Source organism: Fukomys damarensis, unplaced genomic scaffold, assembly GCF_012274545.1.
Source record: "Fukomys damarensis isolate Sample0158 unplaced genomic scaffold, DMR_v1.0_HiC HiC_scaffold_25, whole genome shotgun sequence".
In the NCBI taxonomy this organism is placed as follows: Eukaryota; Metazoa; Chordata; class Mammalia; order Rodentia; family Bathyergidae; genus Fukomys; species Fukomys damarensis.
This window is the reverse complement of record NW_022900937.1, coordinates 15,961,452-15,981,497: the sequence shown is the minus strand read 5'-3', so window position 1 is coordinate 15,981,497 and position 20,046 is coordinate 15,961,452. Positions and strand designations below refer to the sequence as shown.

The 20,046-nt window shown below is 42.1% G+C and overlaps 2 protein-coding genes across 4 annotated transcripts in view; one reads left to right on the top strand and one right to left on the bottom strand.

The window, feature by feature from the left end:
- Positions 1–842, bottom strand: part of Snx1 (sorting nexin 1) — a 38,275-nt gene extending 37,433 nt beyond the window's left edge. The window contains exon 1 of one of the 2 annotated variants that reach the window (XM_010641192.3): positions 749–842. In XM_010641192.3, the coding sequence (XP_010639494.1) occupies positions 749–763 (15 nt within the window). In that variant the 5' untranslated portion in view covers positions 764–842. Of the gene's footprint in view, positions 1–742 lie in introns of both variants that reach the window. The other variant, XM_010641191.3, reaches the window with a different exon arrangement.
- Positions 843–959: 117 nt separating this feature from the next.
- Positions 960–20,046, top strand: part of Ciao2a (cytosolic iron-sulfur assembly component 2A) — a 40,969-nt gene continuing 21,882 nt past the window's right edge. For both annotated transcript variants that reach the window (XM_010641189.3, XM_010641188.3), the window contains exons 1-5: positions 960–1,270; positions 5,607–5,771; positions 10,819–10,868; positions 15,633–15,678; positions 16,922–17,018. In XM_010641189.3, the coding sequence (XP_010639491.1) occupies positions 1,147–1,270; positions 5,607–5,771; positions 10,819–10,868; positions 15,633–15,678; positions 16,922–17,018 (482 nt within the window). In that variant the 5' untranslated portion in view covers positions 960–1,146. The remainder of the gene's footprint in view (positions 1,271–5,606; positions 5,772–10,818; positions 10,869–15,632; positions 15,679–16,921; positions 17,019–20,046) is intronic.

Genomic DNA, 20,046 nt, shown 5'->3' with positions numbered 1-20,046 from the left:
GAGACAGGGTCTCAATAAATGGCCCACGTGGGTCTCAAAATTGCAATCCTCCGGCCCCGGCCTCCCAAATAGCTGGAATTACCGGCATAAGCCATGAAACCGACTTTTTCTTTTACAGAGATAAAAGTTGACACCAACATTGGAAAGGGTATTTGTTTCCAACCACGTATCTTCAACATCAGATGCTGGCTCCCTTAGGTCTGGGATCTGCTCGAGGGCATAGCAGGGTCTCCTCTCTTTGTAACTCTGGTGCTTACAGGTTGCCAGGCGCTTATGGCAAATTGTCTGGTAAATATCTGAGATTTATTTGGAGGGGTGGATAATAGAATCATCAATCTCATAAATGGCGTTCTTCACAGCCATGAACACCAGAAGGCCTAGATTACCGTTTTTTAGTGAGGCCATCTCCATGTCCACTGGACACCCAGATCCAGGCAAAGTTCTCTACTTGTAAACTGTTTTTGAAGGCGATTGATAGACTAGTCCCCATAACAGGGAGCTGTGCAGGATTGAGTCCCTAGGCTATGAGAAAACCAGAAAACTCTCTCCCCTCTGTTCTGCCATGTTTAACTGTGCTTACTGGCCTTCCAAAACCTACCTCTTCCCCACAGACAGAAACCCACTTCCGGCCTAATCAGGAAGTAAGGAGATTTTGAGGGGAAGCAGTTCCCTCAGAGATACTACTGTAAAGAATCGCCGTTCTAGAAACCTTCTGCAGCACTAGACAACATGATGTTCTTACCCCTACCTCTTCAGGATTCATCTCGGACGTTGACCGAGGCACTCAGTTACCGTTACTTTCACACACGCCCCACTCACCGGACTACAAATCCCAGAATACAATTTGCCGTTGTACGAAGCCAACGTCACACACACCCCAGCATTCAATGCGCCTCAAAAGTAGTGAGGATTGCTCCCATGTCCCGGCGAAATCGAGCAAAGCATGCTGGGTGTTGTAGTCCTGGCTGTTTTCTTCCTTAAATCCTCCGCGCTACTCTGTGGTGTCCCGCCCATTCTCTGTTTCCTTGAACCTCTTTTCTAGTAATCTTTTCTAGTTGAAGACCGGAGAATTGATAAAACCTGAGGCCGGCTGCTGAAAGACGGTGGCTCGGGTGGGACAATCGCCAGGGATGGCGGAGCGTGAGGATGGAGCGGGTGTCCGGGCTGCTCTCCTGGACGCTGAGCAGAGTCCTGTGGCTCTCGGGCCTCTCTGAGCCGGGAGCTGCCCGGCAGCCCCGGATCATGGAAGAGAAAGCGCTAGAGGTTTATGGTAATTAATTTTATCCAGTGCTGCATTTAGCTTTCTATGTAGAGGTGGTGGGTCGTGGGGAAAAGGGTTTTGCCGAATCTAGCCGGGATCGTGGGAAGCGTTTTCTTCGGGACTTTTAAGTCACACGGAAATTTGAATCCTTACAGCGCTGGGGCTCTTCCTAAACCTGGGGCACGCTAAGCTTGGAAGTCTTAAATGCTTCATTTCCCGTTCTCGCCTCATGCCCAGTGGTCATTCCAAGACTGCGGGCAAAGCAAAAGCCTAGGGTGATCAGTAAGGGAGCAAAGCTGGCCTAATGGCGCCGTTTGAACCTCCTTCATAGCTTCTGGACGCGCACTGCGCCTCTAATTGCTGAGGGCACTGCTGTGTGGTGGCCGAGCTGGGAACCGGCCCAAGGTCACAGCTACTCTTCTATGCCATAGTGGATTATGCAGAGGTCCCCGAGAGGAACGCATGAGACAGTATTCTCCTGCCTAGGCCTCAAATTTAAATTTGCAGTTCCTTAACACAGTCAAGCTGCGTTACACGTGTATACATACATGTATATACACACACATTCTCTGTACATATTAAATACTCTCTACGTCTTGGGACTATGTATTTTCATTGTACAGATACAGAAACAAAGACTTAGAATGGTTAAACAGTTATCTAGAGGCCACACTGTCAGGAATAGAGCAAAAACCAAAAAGCTCACGTCTTCTGATTCCAAATGTAGTACACTTCATTCACAAGTGTTATATGGTTACTTTTCCTCTTTCTTCCTTTTTTTTTTTTTGGTATGGGGATTGAACTCAGGACTTTTTGATTGCGAGACAGGAGCGGTGCCACTGAGCTAAATCTCCGATTCTCTTCCTATTATTTTTGAAAACTTCAAAAGACTGGACGTAACATTAAGAGAACTAATCATAAGAATATAAATGTAATTTGGATAAGAATTATAGCCCAGCAGAAGAAAGCGCACAAATGTGAAAAGCACAAATGTGAAAAATCTTTAAAGCTAACCCAGTTTGCCTCTTGATAGAAACAAGGCTCACTTAACCCCAGCCGGATGATAATTCCAGCAGACTGATCTCCATAAAGCTGGACACATTCCTGACTTTCCAGACTTTCATCTACAGTACCTGAGAATAAGCGTTGTAAAAGAGATGATTCTAGTCTTCAAACTTAACTAGTCTCTGACTGGGGGTCTGGAAGGGCTAAAGAGGAGTCATTTGAGTTGGGCCTTGTGAAATAGTAAGACCTGGTTATGTATTGGGTTGGGGCAAATTAAGCTGAGGAAACTAAAAGTATGGCGGTGAGAAAGTAGCACTGGGAATGGCAGATAGGTGGCGCTACAGGATAGGGTTTATTGGTTCCAGGCGGAGGTGTGACTATTGCTTTAGGTGTCAGAATTGGAAACGGAAGCTCTTAAATATAAATGAAGTCTCTTAATATCAGGGCAGAGCCATAGGAAAATTTAGTGAGGAGAGTAATGTGAGGTGAACAACACTGATTTGTTTTTAAAGAAATCCAAGGTTCTCAAATTACTAGACAGAGAAGTTTAATAAGGGGGTGAGGTTTAATTTCAAGCTTTTGTGGCATATAAAGAACATAATACAGCTTTTTATAAATGAATTGTACAGGGAGAAAACCTAGGATGAAGTGCAGAAAATTTGCTTTTCAAAAAACTCCCCTAGCTGGGCGTGGTGGCTCTGGCCTGTAATCCCAGCACTCAGGAGGCTGAGGCAGGAGGATCGCTGTGAGTTTGAGACCAGCCTGGGCTACATAGTGAGTTCCAGGTCAGTCTCAACTATGTAGTGAGACCCTGTCTCAAAAAAACAAAAAACAAAACAAAAACAACAAAAAAAACCAACAAAAAACAAACCCCCAAACCAAAAAACTCCCTGAATCCCACGAACACAACACCATAAGAGAATCTTTATTCACTTTCCAGCTTGTATTTGCATTGTTTCTATTCAAATGATAAGCCCAGGAGATAGCTGCAGAGAAGGTAGAGTTTGATTGATTTTCTTTTCCCAGCTGCATTTCTGATTACAGGGGAGCTATAAATAATAGAAAAGAACCTCAGGCTTAGGAACATCAATCCCATCCTAACTAAAATTGTGCCTCTCTGCCTATGTCTTTATTTCTTTTTATCATTCTCCTCAGCTTTTTTCTGTAGCCTCAGAGTAAGGAGGAAGTCTTGTCCTTCCTATGACTAACCCAGGCTTCCACTTTCTTAATCCCATTCCTTTCGTTTAATTTTACCAGTCTTCCCTCCTTGTATTTTCCGTTTGGTCCTTCTCCTGGGGCTATAGAACACACTCAGGTTTCCTTTATCCTTACTCTTGTCCTTATGTAAAACTTTTGTCCTTTCATTGCCTCTCTTCCCAGCCAAGGCCCTGTGAATACATTTTCAGTTCCCGCTCCATTTCCGGTTCCCACTCACTTTGCCTTTGGGAAGCTTCCCTTGGCCCTCAGCCTTCTACTGTTTTCTTTGTAGGTGACCTCCTGAGTGAGAGACCTGTTTTTGCTCTTGTCAGCCTGAATTTTTCTGCGGCATTTGGTGTTAACCGCCTCTCTTCCTTTCTCTGGTTCTCCTTGCTTTTGTTGCTCATCTGGGCTCATTAAATGGTACGCTTCCAAGTATTGTGCCTGTCTGGCAAGCACAAGGTCCTGATTTGATCTCCTGTACCAAAAAAACCCACCAAAAATAGGTATCTATCCTCAGGTTTCTTTGCCTTTGGATCACTGAGTCTCACTGGGCTGCACATAACCCAAGGGGTGACGAAGTCTTGGTGGAGCCCTTGCCTAGTATGCCCAAGGCCCTGGGTTTGACCCCCACACCAAAAGAAAAATGAAAAAGAATAACCTGAGGAATATTTTTTCACATTTAAATACATTTCATTATCTAGAATAGTTTGAGGTTTTTCAGAGGATTGTGAAATTAGTACACAATTCTATATACCTAACAGTTTCACTTATTCATAACTTTTTTTTTTTTTGGTTTTTTGAGATAGTGTCTCGCTACGTAGTTGAGAATGACCTGGAACTTACTATGTAGCCCAGGCTGGTCTCAAACGCACAGCAATCCTCCTGCCTCAGCCTCCTGAGTGCTGGGATTACAGGTGTGCGCCACCACGCCCAACTTCATAACATTTAATACTACTAAATGTTATAATTGACCCTCTCATAGGAAGTCACTTTTTTTCTGATAGTTGACCTGCTTTTCAGATAAGACTCAATGCTCAGGTCACACCCCAAACCCTAATCAGAATCTCTGTGAAAAACACCAGTTTTTCATTTAAAAGCTTTATAGGTAATTCCAGCCAAAGTTCTCCTTATTCTGTATGAATTCCATGTATTCAACAACCTCACTTGCCTTAGTGCTCTCTGCAACCCAAGGCCATGGTTCAGTATTTCCTAGAAAATTCCCTAGAGTTCTCCCTGAGCACCTCAGAATCTCTGTGTATGAAACAACTCATTTGCTCCAACCTGCACCTAGGTATTTTCCTTGTTCTGTTTCTTTTTATCCTATGAGTGTTCTCCTAGACCAGTGCTGGCGAACCTAGGGCATGTGCCATAGCGAGCTGTTTGTATCATTGAAAGCTCTAAAAGTTTCTCCATCACTGTCTTAGACCCGTGGACTTAGAATTTGAGTGTCATTCTCCTAGTCTCTTGTTCTCATCTTTTGAGAGCTCTGTATTGCCTGCAACCAGCTGTAAAAAACAAACAAACAAAAAAAATATATATATTTTTTCCTATTCTTATTATATTTGTTCTGTGACACTGGATCTAAGAAATTGGATATGAGCTAATGATGATTCAAGAAACCAGTTTTCTTGGACCTGGCATGATGGTGCATGCCTGTAATCCCAGCACTCAGAAGGCTGAGGCAGGAGGATTGCTACCCTGGGCTACAGAGTTCCAGGCCACCCTGGGCTACAGAGTGAGACCTTTACTCAAAAAAACAAAAACAAAGCAAAAGAAAAAAGAAGAAGAATAAAAAAAAAAGAGCTAGGCATCATGGTACATGCTTGTAATCCCAGTACTAGGGAGGCAGAAGCAGAATGATCTTAAGTTTTAAAGCCAGCCTGAACAACTTAGCAAGACCCTGCCACAAAATTTAAGAACTAAAAAGGATGGGGATGTAGCCCAGTACCCACTGGGGTTCTATCCCCATTAACACTCTCCCCACCAAAAGAAAGCAGTAGTGGAAATTTCTGTCAGAATCCTGGAAGTTGCTGTAATATTTGCTTAAAAAGAGATCAGTGCTTAGATTATAATTAGCAGAATCACCCTTATGTAGAATATCCACGTTATAAAGTAGTATCTTCTTTTTGACATTCTTTAGATTTGATTCGAACTATCCGGGACCCGGAGAAGCCCAATACTTTAGAAGAACTGGAAGTGGTGACAGAGAGCTGTGTGGAGGTTCAGGAGAGAGATGAAGAGGACTATCTGGTTATCATCAGGTTCACACCAACAGTACCTCATTGCTCTTTGGCGACTCTTATTGGTGAGTGTGTGTGTGTGTGTGTGTGTGAATTCTAAACTCTTCAAGTGATACGAACCAAAACAACCATTTGTACCATGAATCACCCTGTATAATGAACACTATGTTCACGTCTTCCTCTTTTATAACCCTCACAATTGATCTGTGAGAGTTAAAAATGGTATCTTAATCTCAACAGATAAGGAATCGAAAAGGGCTGAATCACAAGTGCAAGGCGCTGAGTTTGATCCCCAGTGCCCCCCAACACAAAAAGATTCACCAAAAAGATGAAGAATCTAAAGCTACTACAGTTTAAATGACTTATTGGGAACCATATAGCCAGAAATGATGAGGCCTAGCTGGGCGTGGTGGCATACACCTGTAATCACAGCATTTGGGAGGCAGAGGCAGGAGGATTGCTGTAAGTTCAAGGCTGGCCTGAACTACATAGCATGATCCTGTCTCAAAAAAAAATTTTTTTGGGGGGGCAGAGACTCAAACCTAAGTCAATCTGTTTCCCTCTTAGTTACATCCTGGTGCTTCTTAGAGGCACAGATAGCTTCAGTTAAAGGAGAGTGGACAGAAGCTGGCGCCTCTCCCACTTGTGAGGATTCGTGGGTGCTGTCAGATCAGCGGTCCTGCTGTTGCCATCTTCTGTGTTGTGTGTGCAGACGTCCTGGTGGGAGGGTTCTTTTGGAAGTGCAGGAAATGGAACCCAGGGCCTTGTATGTGTTGAGCAAGTGCTCTACCACTGAGCTGTATAAGCCCAGCCCCCTGAGAGGGTATTTATTTATTTGTTTTTGATACCAGGAATCAAATTTAGGACTTGTGTTTGTGAGGCAAGTAAGGTGCCCTTAAGCTAAATCCTCAGCCCTGAGGCTATTTCTTGAGGCATTTTTCTACTTATAAAGCTGCTTTCCCAATAATTTGTATTAGTTAATAGCACTTTGAATATATACTTTGTTATAAAGACTAAGGAGCTGGGCATAGTGATGCATACCTGTAATTTAGCACTTGGGAAGCTGAGGCAGGAGAATTGCAAATTTGAGGCTGCCAGGACTACATAGCAAGACCCTGTCTTAAAAACAAAAAAGGATATAAAGGCAATTTATTTTAAATCAAATATTTATTAGTAAAGGATTGATTAATCAAGGATGAATATAAACAATGGGATACTATACAGCTATAAAAAGAATGGAGAGGCCTGATGTGGTGATATGCCTGTAATCCCAGCCCTCTGGGAGGCTGAGGCAGGAGGATCATAGGTTTGAGTCCCACCTGAGCAATTTAGAGAGAATGTCTCAAAATAAAAAAATTTTTAAAGAGCTGGGAATTTAGTTCAGTGTAAAGGCACTAGGTTCAATTCTCAGTACTGCAAGAAAAAGAAAGAAACTTGTACTGATACAGAATAATCTCTGTTACATACTTAAGCACAAGTATATTATTACTGTTTGCGTAAAAAACCAAAAAAATACATTTGTATTTGAGTGTTTATACGTAAAGCATACATAAGAAGTGAACAGCCCCGCGTGATGGTGCATGCCTGTAATCCCAGCACTTGGGAGGCTGAGGCAGGAGAATCGCTATGAGTTTGAGATCAGCCTGGGCTACATAGTGAGACTCTGTCTCAAAACAAAACAAAACAAAGAAGTGAACAGCTGTGATGGGTGCTACTGGGTAATGGTGGTGGGAACCAGGCAGATGGGGGACAGTGTATGAGGGAGGCTTTATTGTATATCTTTTTATGTTTTAAAATTTTCAAACCATAGGAATACATTATTGAGGCCAGGCATGGTGGTGCAAACCTGTAATTCCAGCACTCAGGAGGCTGAGGCAGGAGGTTCACTGTGAGTTCGAGACCAGCCTGGGCTACATAGTGAGTTCCAGGTCAGTCTCAACTATGTAGTGAGACCCTGTCTCAAAAAAACCCAAAAACAAACAAAAAAAAAGAATACATTATTGAAAAGCAAGTTTATGAAAGGATAAAAAAGTTAGTATTTGCTTATTGTTCCTACTAGTGGTGTCTGTCTTCTTACTAGTTCACCTGGATTCCACCGTTAGGTGTTACTAGCACACAGTCCTCATCTTGAGAGACTGGAGGTACTGTGACACCTTGGGTGTTATTATAATTATTAAAATTACAGGGCTAGAAAGAGTATTATTGGATACATAGTTATTTTTTGTCATTGAACAATTTCTGAACCAAAGGATATTAAAAGTACAACTTGCATTTTTTTTTTTTTTTTTTTCTGAGGCAGGCTCTTGATATGTAGCTCAGGCTGGCCTTGAATTTGTAGTGATCTTCCTGCCTCAGCCTCCTGAGTGCTGGGAACTATTTGAATGTTTATGCAGAGGAGGTGCTCGAAATATTTTGATTTATGTATCGGAGTCCTTAAGTAGTGATTCTAAGAGCCTATAGAAAATTTTTTGGGGGCCGGGATTTAGCTCAATGGTTCTACCACCTGCCTTGCAAGTGAAAGGTCCTGAGTTTGATCCCTGGTACCAAAACAAACAAACCAAAAAAACAGTTATAAATAATACAGTGAACAACTTTATGCATAAATATTTTTGTATAAATCTCATTGCTCAGCATAAATTCCTATGAGTGGAATTTTTGGTTACATGGTGTAAATATTTTCAAATAAGAATTTTGGCAAATTCTTACCAAGAATTCTTTGAATTAAGAAAATAATTCCATGGAGGAAAATATTACATATATATAAAATGTTTTTTGTAAATTTATCATATGAGACTTGGAAGAAACTATAGAATCTGTTAGTAAGGAAATGGCACTACTGTAATGAGGTGTATATTGCTGTAATAAGTGTAAGAGGGCTGGGGATTTAGCCTAGTGGTTCTTCTGCCTGCTTCGTAAGTGCAAGGTCCTGAGTTCGGTCCCCGGTACCAAAAAAACAAAACGAAGAAAAGAAAAGTATAAGAGAAATGCACGAAATTGCTTGGATGACAAATTTAATTTACATCATGATTTTAGTTATAGAAAAACTGTCCATGAGGACAAAGGTTGAGAGAAAGTACAAAATAAAAATAAATAACTCTGCGTGAGGGTGCTAAGATTAGGTTATGAGTGATATCGCAGATCTTTGAACTTCCTGAACACATTTTGTCCCGTCTCTTGGGTCTTCTGATACGCATTTCAGGTGAGACCCAGTATAGTATTGCATCGTATAAGCATATTTAGTCAACGCGGTTGGAAAACTGGATGAACAGAGTCCTCTTTCTGGCTGCTGTGCTGAGGGACATTTCTTTCTTTTTCTGGCATTAGGTACTAAACCCAAGACCTTCACCATGAGCTACATCTCTAGCTTTTTCAAGTTTTTATTTTGAGACAAGGTCTCTCTGAGACATTAAGTTGTCCAGGCCAGACTCCAACTTACAACCTTCCTTCCTGAGCTAAATCACTGGCCCCTCTTTTTTCTTTTTTCTTTTTATTACTAGAGGTCAAACTCAGGACCTTGCACTTGTGAGGCAGGCAGTGGAACCACTGAGCTAAACCCCCAGCCCTCTTGTTAAAAGGTAGTCATGGGAGAAAAGGCACCTGAGTCAGAGTTCTACCTGATCTGTCAGGAGAGTCACCTATCAGTTACTCTTGTGAATAATCCAGAAAGAAAGAAGACTCAAAAGGGCTAAGTGGGTAAGGCAGGACAGGCGTAGTCCAGAGAAGGGTGCTGCCTGGCAGGTGTGGCCTGGCGGGAAGAGCATAGGGTTCAGAGCCAGAAACTATAGGTTCAGCTCCCACCTCTGTCACTTGTTAGCTGCGTGGTGGTGACAAATCACTTAACTTGGTTTCCTGCCTATGAAGTGAAAATGACAAAATGGTAACAGCGGACGTTTGCTGTGTGCCTGTGTGCCAGGTATGCCTTAAGCACAGAGCTTAGCAATTTATTCCCCAGAAGACAGATGATCTAATAATTATACTTTTTGTGTTAGGATGGTTTGGGGTTGTATTGTTGATGTTTACTTTCTTTTTTTTTTTTTGGTACCAGGGATTGAATTCGGGTCCTTGCACTTGCAAGGCAGGCCACCGAACCGCTGAGCTAAATTCCCGACCCTGTTTTTAATTTTTTGAGATGGCCTTGTTATGTAGTTCTGGCTGGCTTTGACATCCTAAAGCAGCTCAGACTGGCCTAAAAGGGCAATCCTCCTGCCTCAGCCCCTTGAGTCCTGGGATTAAAGATGTGTGCCACTAAGTCTAGCTAGGAATTGTTTTAATAGCCTAATAGACCCTTATACCTCAGTTGGGAGGAGAAATAAACTGCTCTAAACAGAAGCCTTCACAAACAGGGGATAGGGATCCATTCTCTATATTTTTCAGTTTATTACTGAAGCATTCTCTCTTCATGGTAAGAGCAGTTTGTTTTCTGTTAGCTAGGAATGTGTATTTAGTTAAAAATTCATTCCTTAATTTGATGTGGAAATTAATGGAGCAGTAGCACCGAAGGATATGTTACAAGTCCAGTTTTAATTTTTGCTGCAAATCTCAAGCAGAAAAAGAAATGACTGACCCGTGGCTTGGCAGGAGTGGTAAACCAAACTCGAGCAGAGCTCCTCTTAGGGAAGCATCTCTGTATGTACCTCGCAGACATAAAGATTCCAGCTTCGAGAAGTCTCACGTGGCCCTTTTTAGATAGCTCTTTCTTGGTTTTAACTTCATGTCCTGGCCTGTTGTGGGCATTCCATAAAGCTCAATGAATGACCTGACCCTGTACTGCAGGCCAGCAAATACGGTAGAAAAGAAATCCTGGGTTCCAGCCCCTGACTGTGCCGCTTTTCTAGCTCAGTGTCCCTGGGCAATTTAGGCTGTGACCTTGGTTGTGTAATTTGTAGAATGGGGTTAGGAATACGTAGCCCACTGGATAATCGTGAGGAACATGTGAAATTGTGTATTAAACTTCCTAGCATGGGGCCAGACTTAAAGGAGACTCGCACCAGGTTGAGCAGAGCCGTCTTCAGCAGCCGTATTCCACAGGGACGTGTAGACCCCGCTCTGCCATTTCGGGAACCTGTAAGAATGAAGAGATCATTATGATGAGTTTTTCTCTCTCCTCCACAGGGCTATGCTTAAGAGTAAAACTTCAGCGGTGTTTGCCATTTAAACACAAGGTAAGACATGTTTCGTTGCTGTCTTGAGCCCAAGGAAAATGGGCCATATTGAACCGTCCTGTTGTCTTTTACAATCGCTCTGTCAAGACATCATCTACATCTCATACACTTTACCTATGTAAACTGTACAAGTTAGTGGTTTGTATGTGTTCAGCATTGTGCAGCCATCACTATAATTTGTAATATTTTCATCACCTCCCAAAGAAACCCTCTGCCTGTTAGCAGTCACTGCCCTTTTCCCTGACTCTTCCATCCCCTGCTTTCTGTCTCTATAGGTTTGCCTGTTCTAGATGTTTCATTTGAAGGAAATTTATACAGTATGTGGGCTTTAGTGTCTGGCTTCCCTGACTTAGCATAACCCATGTTGTGTGTATCAGTGTTTCATTCCTTTTTATTGCCTTATAATACTTGGTTGTATGGCTATTCTACATTTTATTTACCTCTTCATAGTTGTTACACATCTGACTTGATTGATTGATTGATTTTTATTCTTTGGTATGAGTAATGCTGCTCTGAGCATTTGTGTATAAGTTTGTGCTGAGATGTTCGTTTCTCTCCTACCCGGGAGTGGAATTGCTGACTCACACGGTAACTCTGTGTGTCACCTTTAGAGGCGCTGTGGGACTGTTTGCCGTAGTGGCCTCACCATTTTGTATTCCCTCCAGCAGTATGTGAGGGTTCTGATCTCTCAGCATCCTCACCCAGTCCACTGTCGTCCAGTCTGGTCGTAGCCATGCTAGTGGGTATGAAGTGATACCTCCTTGTCGTTTTGCTTTGCATTTCCCTGATAGCTAACGATGTCAAGCACCTTTTCATGTTTTCTTTGGTTGTTTCTTTATCTTATTAGAGAGCTCTTGTTCGGATCCTTTGCTTGTTAAGTTAGGTTGCCCCCTCCCAGTCAGGTTGTCTTTTTATTACTGACTTACGTGAGTTCTTTTTTGGGACACTAATGATTGCATGTGGAGCCTCACACACACTAAGCACATGCTCTGCCTCTGTGCTGCTCTCCGGGTCTCTAATGGTTCTCCATACAGTACTCTAAATACTGCAGGATCCTTATCAAATATGTGACTGGCAAGTATTTTTTCCCATTCTGCAAGTCTCCTTTTCACATTGTGTGTGTGTGTGGTAGCGGCACTGAACTCAGGGCCTCATACTGAGCTCAATCCCCAGGCCTTTCAGTTGTTTATTTTTTCTTGTTTTGAAACAGCGTCTCTCTAAGTTGCCCAGGCTTGGCTCCAACTTGTGAACCTCTTGCCTCAGCCTTCCAAAGTGCTGGGATTAGGGGCATGTTTTCTCTCCACTGTCTTTTTAAAAAAATTATTTTATTTTTCAGTCTTCAAAATTTTCTGCCATGACACAGGAATGCATGATAGAAATGCATAGAAATCTTCACATAAAATAGTTGGATTCATTTTTATTCACAATCTCTCCACTTTCTTAAGTATGTATATATGTATGTATTTTATTGGGTTTTTTGAGACATGGTCTTGCTACATAATTCAGGATGGTCTTGAACTCACTGGGAAGCTCAGACTGGCCTTGGACATGCAGTGATCCTTATGCCTCAGCCTCCCAAGTGCTGGGGTTACAGGTGTGCGCCACCACGCCTGGCTACATAAGTCTTTAATTTTGATAAAATCCAATTTATCTTCTTTCTAACATGTGCTTTTGGTAGAATGCCCAAGGAAAATGTTTTTAGCCAACTGTTACACAGGAATGTAGATTCACAGGTAATTGGTTATAGCTCCTGAATGCCTTGGTCTTATCTTTTGCTAACTCTCGTAATTCTTTTTTTTTTGGTACCGTGAATTAAACTCGGGACCTTACACTTGTGAAGCAGGTGGCGGAACCACTGAGCTAAATCCCCGGTCCTATCTCTCATAATTCTTGAGCAGGTTTGTCCTCTGCCTTTTGCCACTAGCAAGCCTCTGCTTAGAGTTCCTCAGCCACGTGGAGTTGCCTCCTCCTCATATTCCCTAGCCCTACCCGTGTTGTAAGGCCCGGTAAATGCTATCTTTGGTGTCAGTCTCACTTTCTATAGCAAAAGTAATTTCTCAGCCAGGCATGGTGGTGCACTTCTGTAGTCCCAGCCCTTGGGAGGCTGAGGCAGGAGCTTCTCTGTAGGTTCCAGACCAGTCTGAGCTACACAGTTAGTTCCACGGCAGTCTGAACTACATAGTGAGACCCTGTCTCAAAAAAGCAAAAAACAAACAACAACAACAAAAGTAATTTCTCTCCTTGAAGCTCCCTGGCACTTTTCTTTTCTCCCAGTACTGAGGATTAAACCCAGGGCCTTTGCTACATCTCCATCCATGGTTTTTGATTTGCTGTGAGACAGGATCTTGCTAAGTCTCTAAAATACCCAAGTGGGGCTAGAACTTGCAATCCTCAGGCTGCACCCTCCCGTGTGCTAGGATTACAAATGTGCGCCATCACGCCTGGCTCCCTTGTTTTCTTTGTCTTCTTCTTCTTCTTTTTTTTTTTTTTTTTTTTTTGGTACCAGGGATTGAACTCGGCCACCAAACCGCTGAGCTAAATCCCCGGCCCTTCTTTGTCTTCTAATGTAGCGCATCATTTTCTCACATGTGTTTTCACTGTCTGAGTTCACTTCTCATTCTCTCTCCTGGATTGTCAGTTTCTTGAAGTCAGAATTTATATATGATCCACCTCTGTGTTCCCCACTGTGATAGTACACATATCAGGAGCTCAATAAATGTGTGTTGAATTGAGTAAATTCTTGTTTTGTTTTGTTTGCCTTGGTTTTTGAGAAAGGATCTCTCTATATAGGAATTCCAGGCTGGCCTTAAACTCACAGTAATCCTCCTGCCTCAGCCTCCCAAGATCAGGGATTATAGGCATGCACCATCATGTCTGGCTAAATTGAGTAAATTAATGAATGCTAATACCCATGGTTTATATACTCGGTAAATTGTAATTTATTTTGCATTTTACCTGTTTTAATTAAAATACTAAAATTTTAATTTTGAAATGATTTCAAATTTATCGAAAAGGTGAAATATAGCAGAAAAACTCCTTTACCCAGGTTTAGTAATAGTTAACATTTGCCACATTTCTTTTACCACTGATGTCCTCTCACTGTGTGTTTGTGTGTGTGTGTGTGTGTGTGTGTGTGTGTGTATTTCTTTGAACTGTTTGTATGCTAATAATGTCTCCTTACTCCCACATACTGCAGGGTATATTTCCTAAAAGCAAGGACATTCCGTTACATTATCACAGTACAGTATTCAAAACTAGGGAATTTAACACTAATACAATACTGTCATCTAATCTACAACACATATCCCAGCACCCCATTTTCCAGTAGGACCCTGCATGGAGAACCCATCCCATCTGTCCCCTCCCACACTTCACATTAGCATTAGTTGTCCTCTCTTTAGCATCTTCAGTCTGGACTAGTTCCTCAGCCTCCATCTTTCATGATCTTGATATTTTTGCAGAATGTAGGCCAGCTATTTTGTACATTCTGTCAGATTCAGTTCTCTGATGTTTCCTGGTTAGATTGCTTATCCACTTTTGGCAAGAATATTGAATAAATGTGTTTTCATTGTATTACATCAAAGGGCCTATAATTTTATTTTGGCCCTTTACTGGTGACAGCTCCCTCCACCAACTGTTTGGCTACTTTGTGGTGTAATCCATATAGGAATAGCAGAGTAAATACCCTTTCCTTGTCATTCTTTAAAGTAATGAGTCATGCATAATTTTTAACCGAAATGAGTGTGCAGAGACTCTGTATCTGTGGTTTTGTGGTCTAGAGTAAGAATTTCTGCCACTAGAGGAATGTATATGGTGGTCTGTCTTTCATAAGCCGTTGGAATAGTGATCTCTAAGGCCCCTTTAACCTCTAATTGGCTGTGATTTTTTTCACTCATGAAATACATTTTTTTCTCAGTAGTGAGTAAGTAGATAAGAATTAGTTCATGTGCTCCAGTGTTCTCTGGAGAGTGGTCCTGTCTCTTTCGTATATGTATAGCGTGCTTCTTAGCTGCAGGATAAGTTATCTCAAAGGCCCTGGGTCTTAGAGGCTAGCTAATTTGTGAGGATATAGCAGGGCCCAGTATTATCCTTGAGAATGAATGGAACAACATAATAGAGGATAAGAAAAGGAGGATATTGAAGCTCTGCATATTGTGATTCCACTTTTATAGAACATGTAGTAAAAAGAAACTTCCAACCTTGGGATGTTTGTGAGTGGGCAAAAAATTTGTGTAAGATTACCTGGGAGAAAAATATATAAGGAACTACCCGAGATTGCTAATGGTTTTCCTGGGGGTGGTGCAGGAGGATGCAGTATGCAGGGGAGGGATCTTCCCAACAAGGATAGCATGTATGAGATCTCATTGGCATAAAATTGTATTTATGTGTATCATAAAAATATTCATGAAAAATGCTCCCTGCAGGCCTTCCCCTGTTGACCACAATACTACTTTTTTTTTTTTTTGAGACAGGGGTCTCGCTATATAGTTCAGGTTGACCTTCAACTCAGTGATCCTCCTGCCTCAGCCTCCTGAGTGTTGATATTACAGACATGTGCCACCACACCTGGCTCAGAATACTACAAATTTTGGTCCATGTTTTAGAGAAGAATGTGGGGAATTTGTCCCTAAGTCTTTGATGTCAGAAACAAGATTTGGGCTCTCATCCCTAGATTCTTGAGTCCACTGTACGTTCTACCTCACTCCTTCATCTTACAGTGCTCTCATGTTTTGCTTCTACTGTTTTGTTTTGTTTTTTCCCCAGCTGGAAATCTACATTTCCGAAGGAACCCACTCAACAGAAGAAGACAGTAAGTGAACCTGGAAACAAAAATAGCTAGGATAGGGGCCGGGAATTTAGCTCAGTGGTTCTGCTGCCTGCCTCACAAGTGCAAGGTCCCAAGTTTGATCCCCGGTGCCAAAAAAAAAAAAAAAAAAGCTAGGATAGGGATGGGGATGTAGCTCAGTGGCACTTTGCCTCCCTCGCAAGCGTAAGGTCCTGAGTTCGATCCCTGGTACCAAAAAAAAAAAAAAAAAAAAAGAAAAGAAAAGATTGCTGTTAGCAAATTATAGGCAACATAATGACCAATAGCTTTATTATATGATGATCCATTTGAAATGATAAAAATGACCCAGTAGATTAATAGGAAGAAATATGAACGGAAAATTCAGGCAAGAAGACCTAATCAGTAAACATGGAAAATGTTCCATTACTGTTAACCAAGGAAATGTAAATTACAATACTATGGAGCCATTTCCCACTTCTTGTTTAATATGTGTATTTGTTTTTATTAATAATACTGGTTCTTGCTGATAAATTTATAGATCATATATTGCTCTTAGGAAACTGGTAAATAATTTGGAAAGTAGTTCAATGATATGAATCATACTATTTAATCCAATACTATTCTTAAGACTTTTTCATGAAACAAAGCTTTTTCTTTTTTAAAAAGATCTTTTTTTTTTTTTTTAATAGGGTTTCACTGTGTAGAGCTTAGGCTGGCCTGAAACTCATGGCAATTTTTCTAATCCTCCTGCCTCAGCCTTCTGAGTGCTGGGATTACTTAAAAAGATCCTAATTGGCTTTATTTTTGAGTCTAGGATCAGGTAACACTTTATGCCATTCAGTTGAAAAAGTGTTGCCAGAATGCTATATGTTTAAAGTTCTTCACTGTACCATAGTTTTCATAATTAATTTAAAATGCTTACATTTTTGTCATATTAAATAACCATATAATTTTTTAAAAAATAGAATTAAAGAGGAAATGCAGCAGTTTTCAAAAATGTTTTTTTTTTCGGAATTTAGTTGTATAAAAACATGTATGTTGACAATGCTGGAAAGAAAGAAATAGCTATAGTAGAATACTAGAGGATTATGGGGAATCTCTTTACTTTTCTCTTAAATCTGCCTTCTAGACCTTCCAAATTGCATTGTGAATACTAAAATTAGCCAGAAAACAGCATTAAGTTCTCAAGTTCTCTTTGTTTTAGCAGTCTAATAAAAGACTGCTGCTGTATATTGACACTATTCTGCTAACTTTATGTGTTTCGCAGTCAACAAGCAGATAAATGACAAAGAGCGAGTGGCAGCCGCGATGGAGAACCCCAACCTGCGAGAAATTGTGGAACAGTGTGTCCTTGAGCCTGACTAGTAGGTGTCATAGGAGCCGCTGACTGTTAATTGTTTGATGGATTTGTTTAAACTCTTTGTAACATGTACAAGACTCATGTTTAATACATAGATGATTTGTACCTCAAAGCATTTTCTAAAGGATTATTTCCAAGTAAGTTTTAATTATAAGGCTTCCCTAATTTGTTCAGTGAATGACATTCTCAGGATTTGTAACACTTCAGTGATCAGACAGAAAAATATTTTCTAGTTATTATGATTAAGATTAGTGACTATTTTTCTGATGCCCATTCTGATACAACTACTTTTCATGTCAAATAGCTGCTGTGCTCAAATGTATTCAATTTAAATCATTGCTCTAAAATAAATAAAACAGATGATTCTTATAATGACTCACCTTAGAATACTTTTGTTGAATTGTAACTTCTAGTGTAAATGTCATGAAAGATATTTCTAAGGTGTTGCTTTTGCTCATTATTATGTAGAATTAGCTCTAAAACCAAAAGGAAGCTTCGAGATCAGAACTTGTCTTCCTTCTCAGGTAATCTTTGACTCACTTATGGTGAAGAGCAAATGTAGAGTGTCTGATGACTGATACAGTTGAAATTAATGAGTGCCCCAGCTGGGCAAGGTGGCACACACCTGTAATCCCCACTACTCCGGAGGCTGAAGCAGGAAGATTGCAAGTTCAAGGACAGCCTGAGCCATTTAGAGCCGAGTGTGGCTGTACATGCCTATAATCCCAACACTTGGGAGGCTGAGGCACAAAGATTCCCTGGAGTTGGAGGCCAGCCTGGCCTCAAAATAGTGAATTCAAGGCCAGCCTGACTTCACAGTGAGACCTTGTCTCAGAAAAAAAAAGTCCTGTGTCAAAATTTAAAAATGAAAGGGGTGGAGCACTTGCTTACCAGGCACAAGGCCCTGGGTTCAAAAGAACTCCGTGGGCCCGGGACTTAGCTGAGTGGTGCTGCCACCTGCCTTGAAAGTGCAATGTCCTGAGTTCAATCTCTGGTGCTGCAAAAAAAAAGGAAAGAAAAGAAAAGAAAAAGAAGTTCTTTGTTATATTTGCTATCTGGACGTCCTCCTGAAACTTCGTGTGGTCCTAAGTGAGACTTTTGGCTCTGACTCCTGGATGGAAGAGGAGGCTCACTGGACGGTGGCCTGAAGGTTATCACTTCCTCCACAGCTCTTCCCTTGACACTGCCTCCTTTCCACCGAGGATGAGCAGCTCTCCTCTGCCATGCCTGTCTGCCATGTGCGTGCCTGTAATTCCAGCACTCTGGGAATCAGTCAGGAGGATCACAACTTCAAGCCCTGCAGGCATAACTTAGCAAGACCCTATCTTAGAATAAAAAGGCTAGGGATATAGCTCAGTGCAAAGGCCTTGAGAGTAATACACCATACTGCCATGCTGAGAAAAAGGCCCCCCAAAGAAGTTTGATTCAGCCTTTCTTAACTTGTGTTTCTTCATACTTCATTCAGGTTGTTTTAGAGATTTATGATCATTTGAAGTGTAATAGTGTGTTAAGCCACCTTCAGAATAGCTCCCAGGAGTCTTCACTTCTGCATATTTGTGCCTTTGGGTAGTTTGCTTCCCTACTAAATCAGAGCTGGGGCTGGGGATTCAGCTCAGTGGTTCTGCCACCTGCCTCGCAAGCGCAACATCCCAAGTTTGATCCTCGGTACCAAAAAAAAACAAAAAAACAAAAACAAAAACATGGTTGCTGAATCAGAGCTAACAGTTGCACCCAATTAGGAAAGACAGGTGGCCATGTGTGATTTCTGAGCCTAGATCGTGATAGGTATTGCTGCTTGGTCTCTTGGATTCTGCCAGAGCCTGGCATCGTGTCGTGACACTGTGAAGCGATGTGCTGGCCAATTCCCTCTGGAGAAAACCTGACCCTGCCGCCGTCAGCCAGCACCACCTTGCAAACCATGGGAGTCAAACATGTTCACAGGGAACCCAGCCTCCTTCAAGCCAATTGGCTGGATTTTGGGAGAGACCCTGAGCCAGCACTGCCTGATAAGCTGCTCCCAAGTTCACAACACAAGAAGCTATGAGAGATAATAACTACTCATTGTTTCTCCCACTAAGTTTTGGGAATGATTTTTTTTTGGGGGTACCCGGGATCAAACTCAGGACCTTATGCTTGCAAGGCAGGTGGCAGAACCACTGAGCCAAATCCCCGGCCCTGGGAATGATTTGTTACGAAGCGCTAAGTTATGGCAGAAGATACAGCTGTGCCGAGTGCCAACCCCATTTTCGCAGAAGTGAGGGGAAGTGACACCTATCGCTGTCTTGGAGGGGAATGGCAAGAGAAGTGCTTGGAGAGTTTGGAAATGTGCTGTCCTGTAGGTAAGAGACCAAGAAAACTCAGGCCTGACTCACACCTGAGGATGAAAGTGTGAGTGGGCCAAAGGCCAAGATGTGACTTTTGCCTTAGAAACCTGCAGGGCCCGGAAGGTGCTATCTTGAAGGCAGGGCTGTACCTGAAGGTTTCTCATGGGTCCTGCCATGGCGTCCTGTTTGAGATAGGTCAGAGGCCATCAACAGGATATGGAGACCTCAGTAAGAAGCATCTAGACATGTACTGCCTAGAGGGGACAGTGACAGCCAGAGTAGGAATGCATCTGCCCCTCGGGAAAACGTCACTGCACAACAGAGCAGCAGCTGCAGTCACCAGCGGGGCCTGGAGAGCACGGAGCCAAGCAGCGAAGTGAGACTGGTCCTTTCTTAGGCACTGCCAGCTTCCAAGGCAGTTGGAGGATAACTAGAAAAGGGACCCCAGGAGCAGGCAGCCATCCCTCTTCTCCCCTGGAGGCTAAGCTTGAAGCAAGCTCAGGGTGGCAAAAGGTTTAAGGCCACGTGTGTAGTTCGGGTGGTTAAAGGTGACCAGGTACTTTAATGAAGTGAGGTTGTATAAGAGACAGGAACTGGCTGGAGGTGTAGCTTGGTGATAGAGCACACGCTTGGGATGCACAAGGTTGAGGGGTTTTTTTTTTTTTTTTTTTTTTTTTTTTGAATTTTCCATGCTTCCCTTTTTTTTTA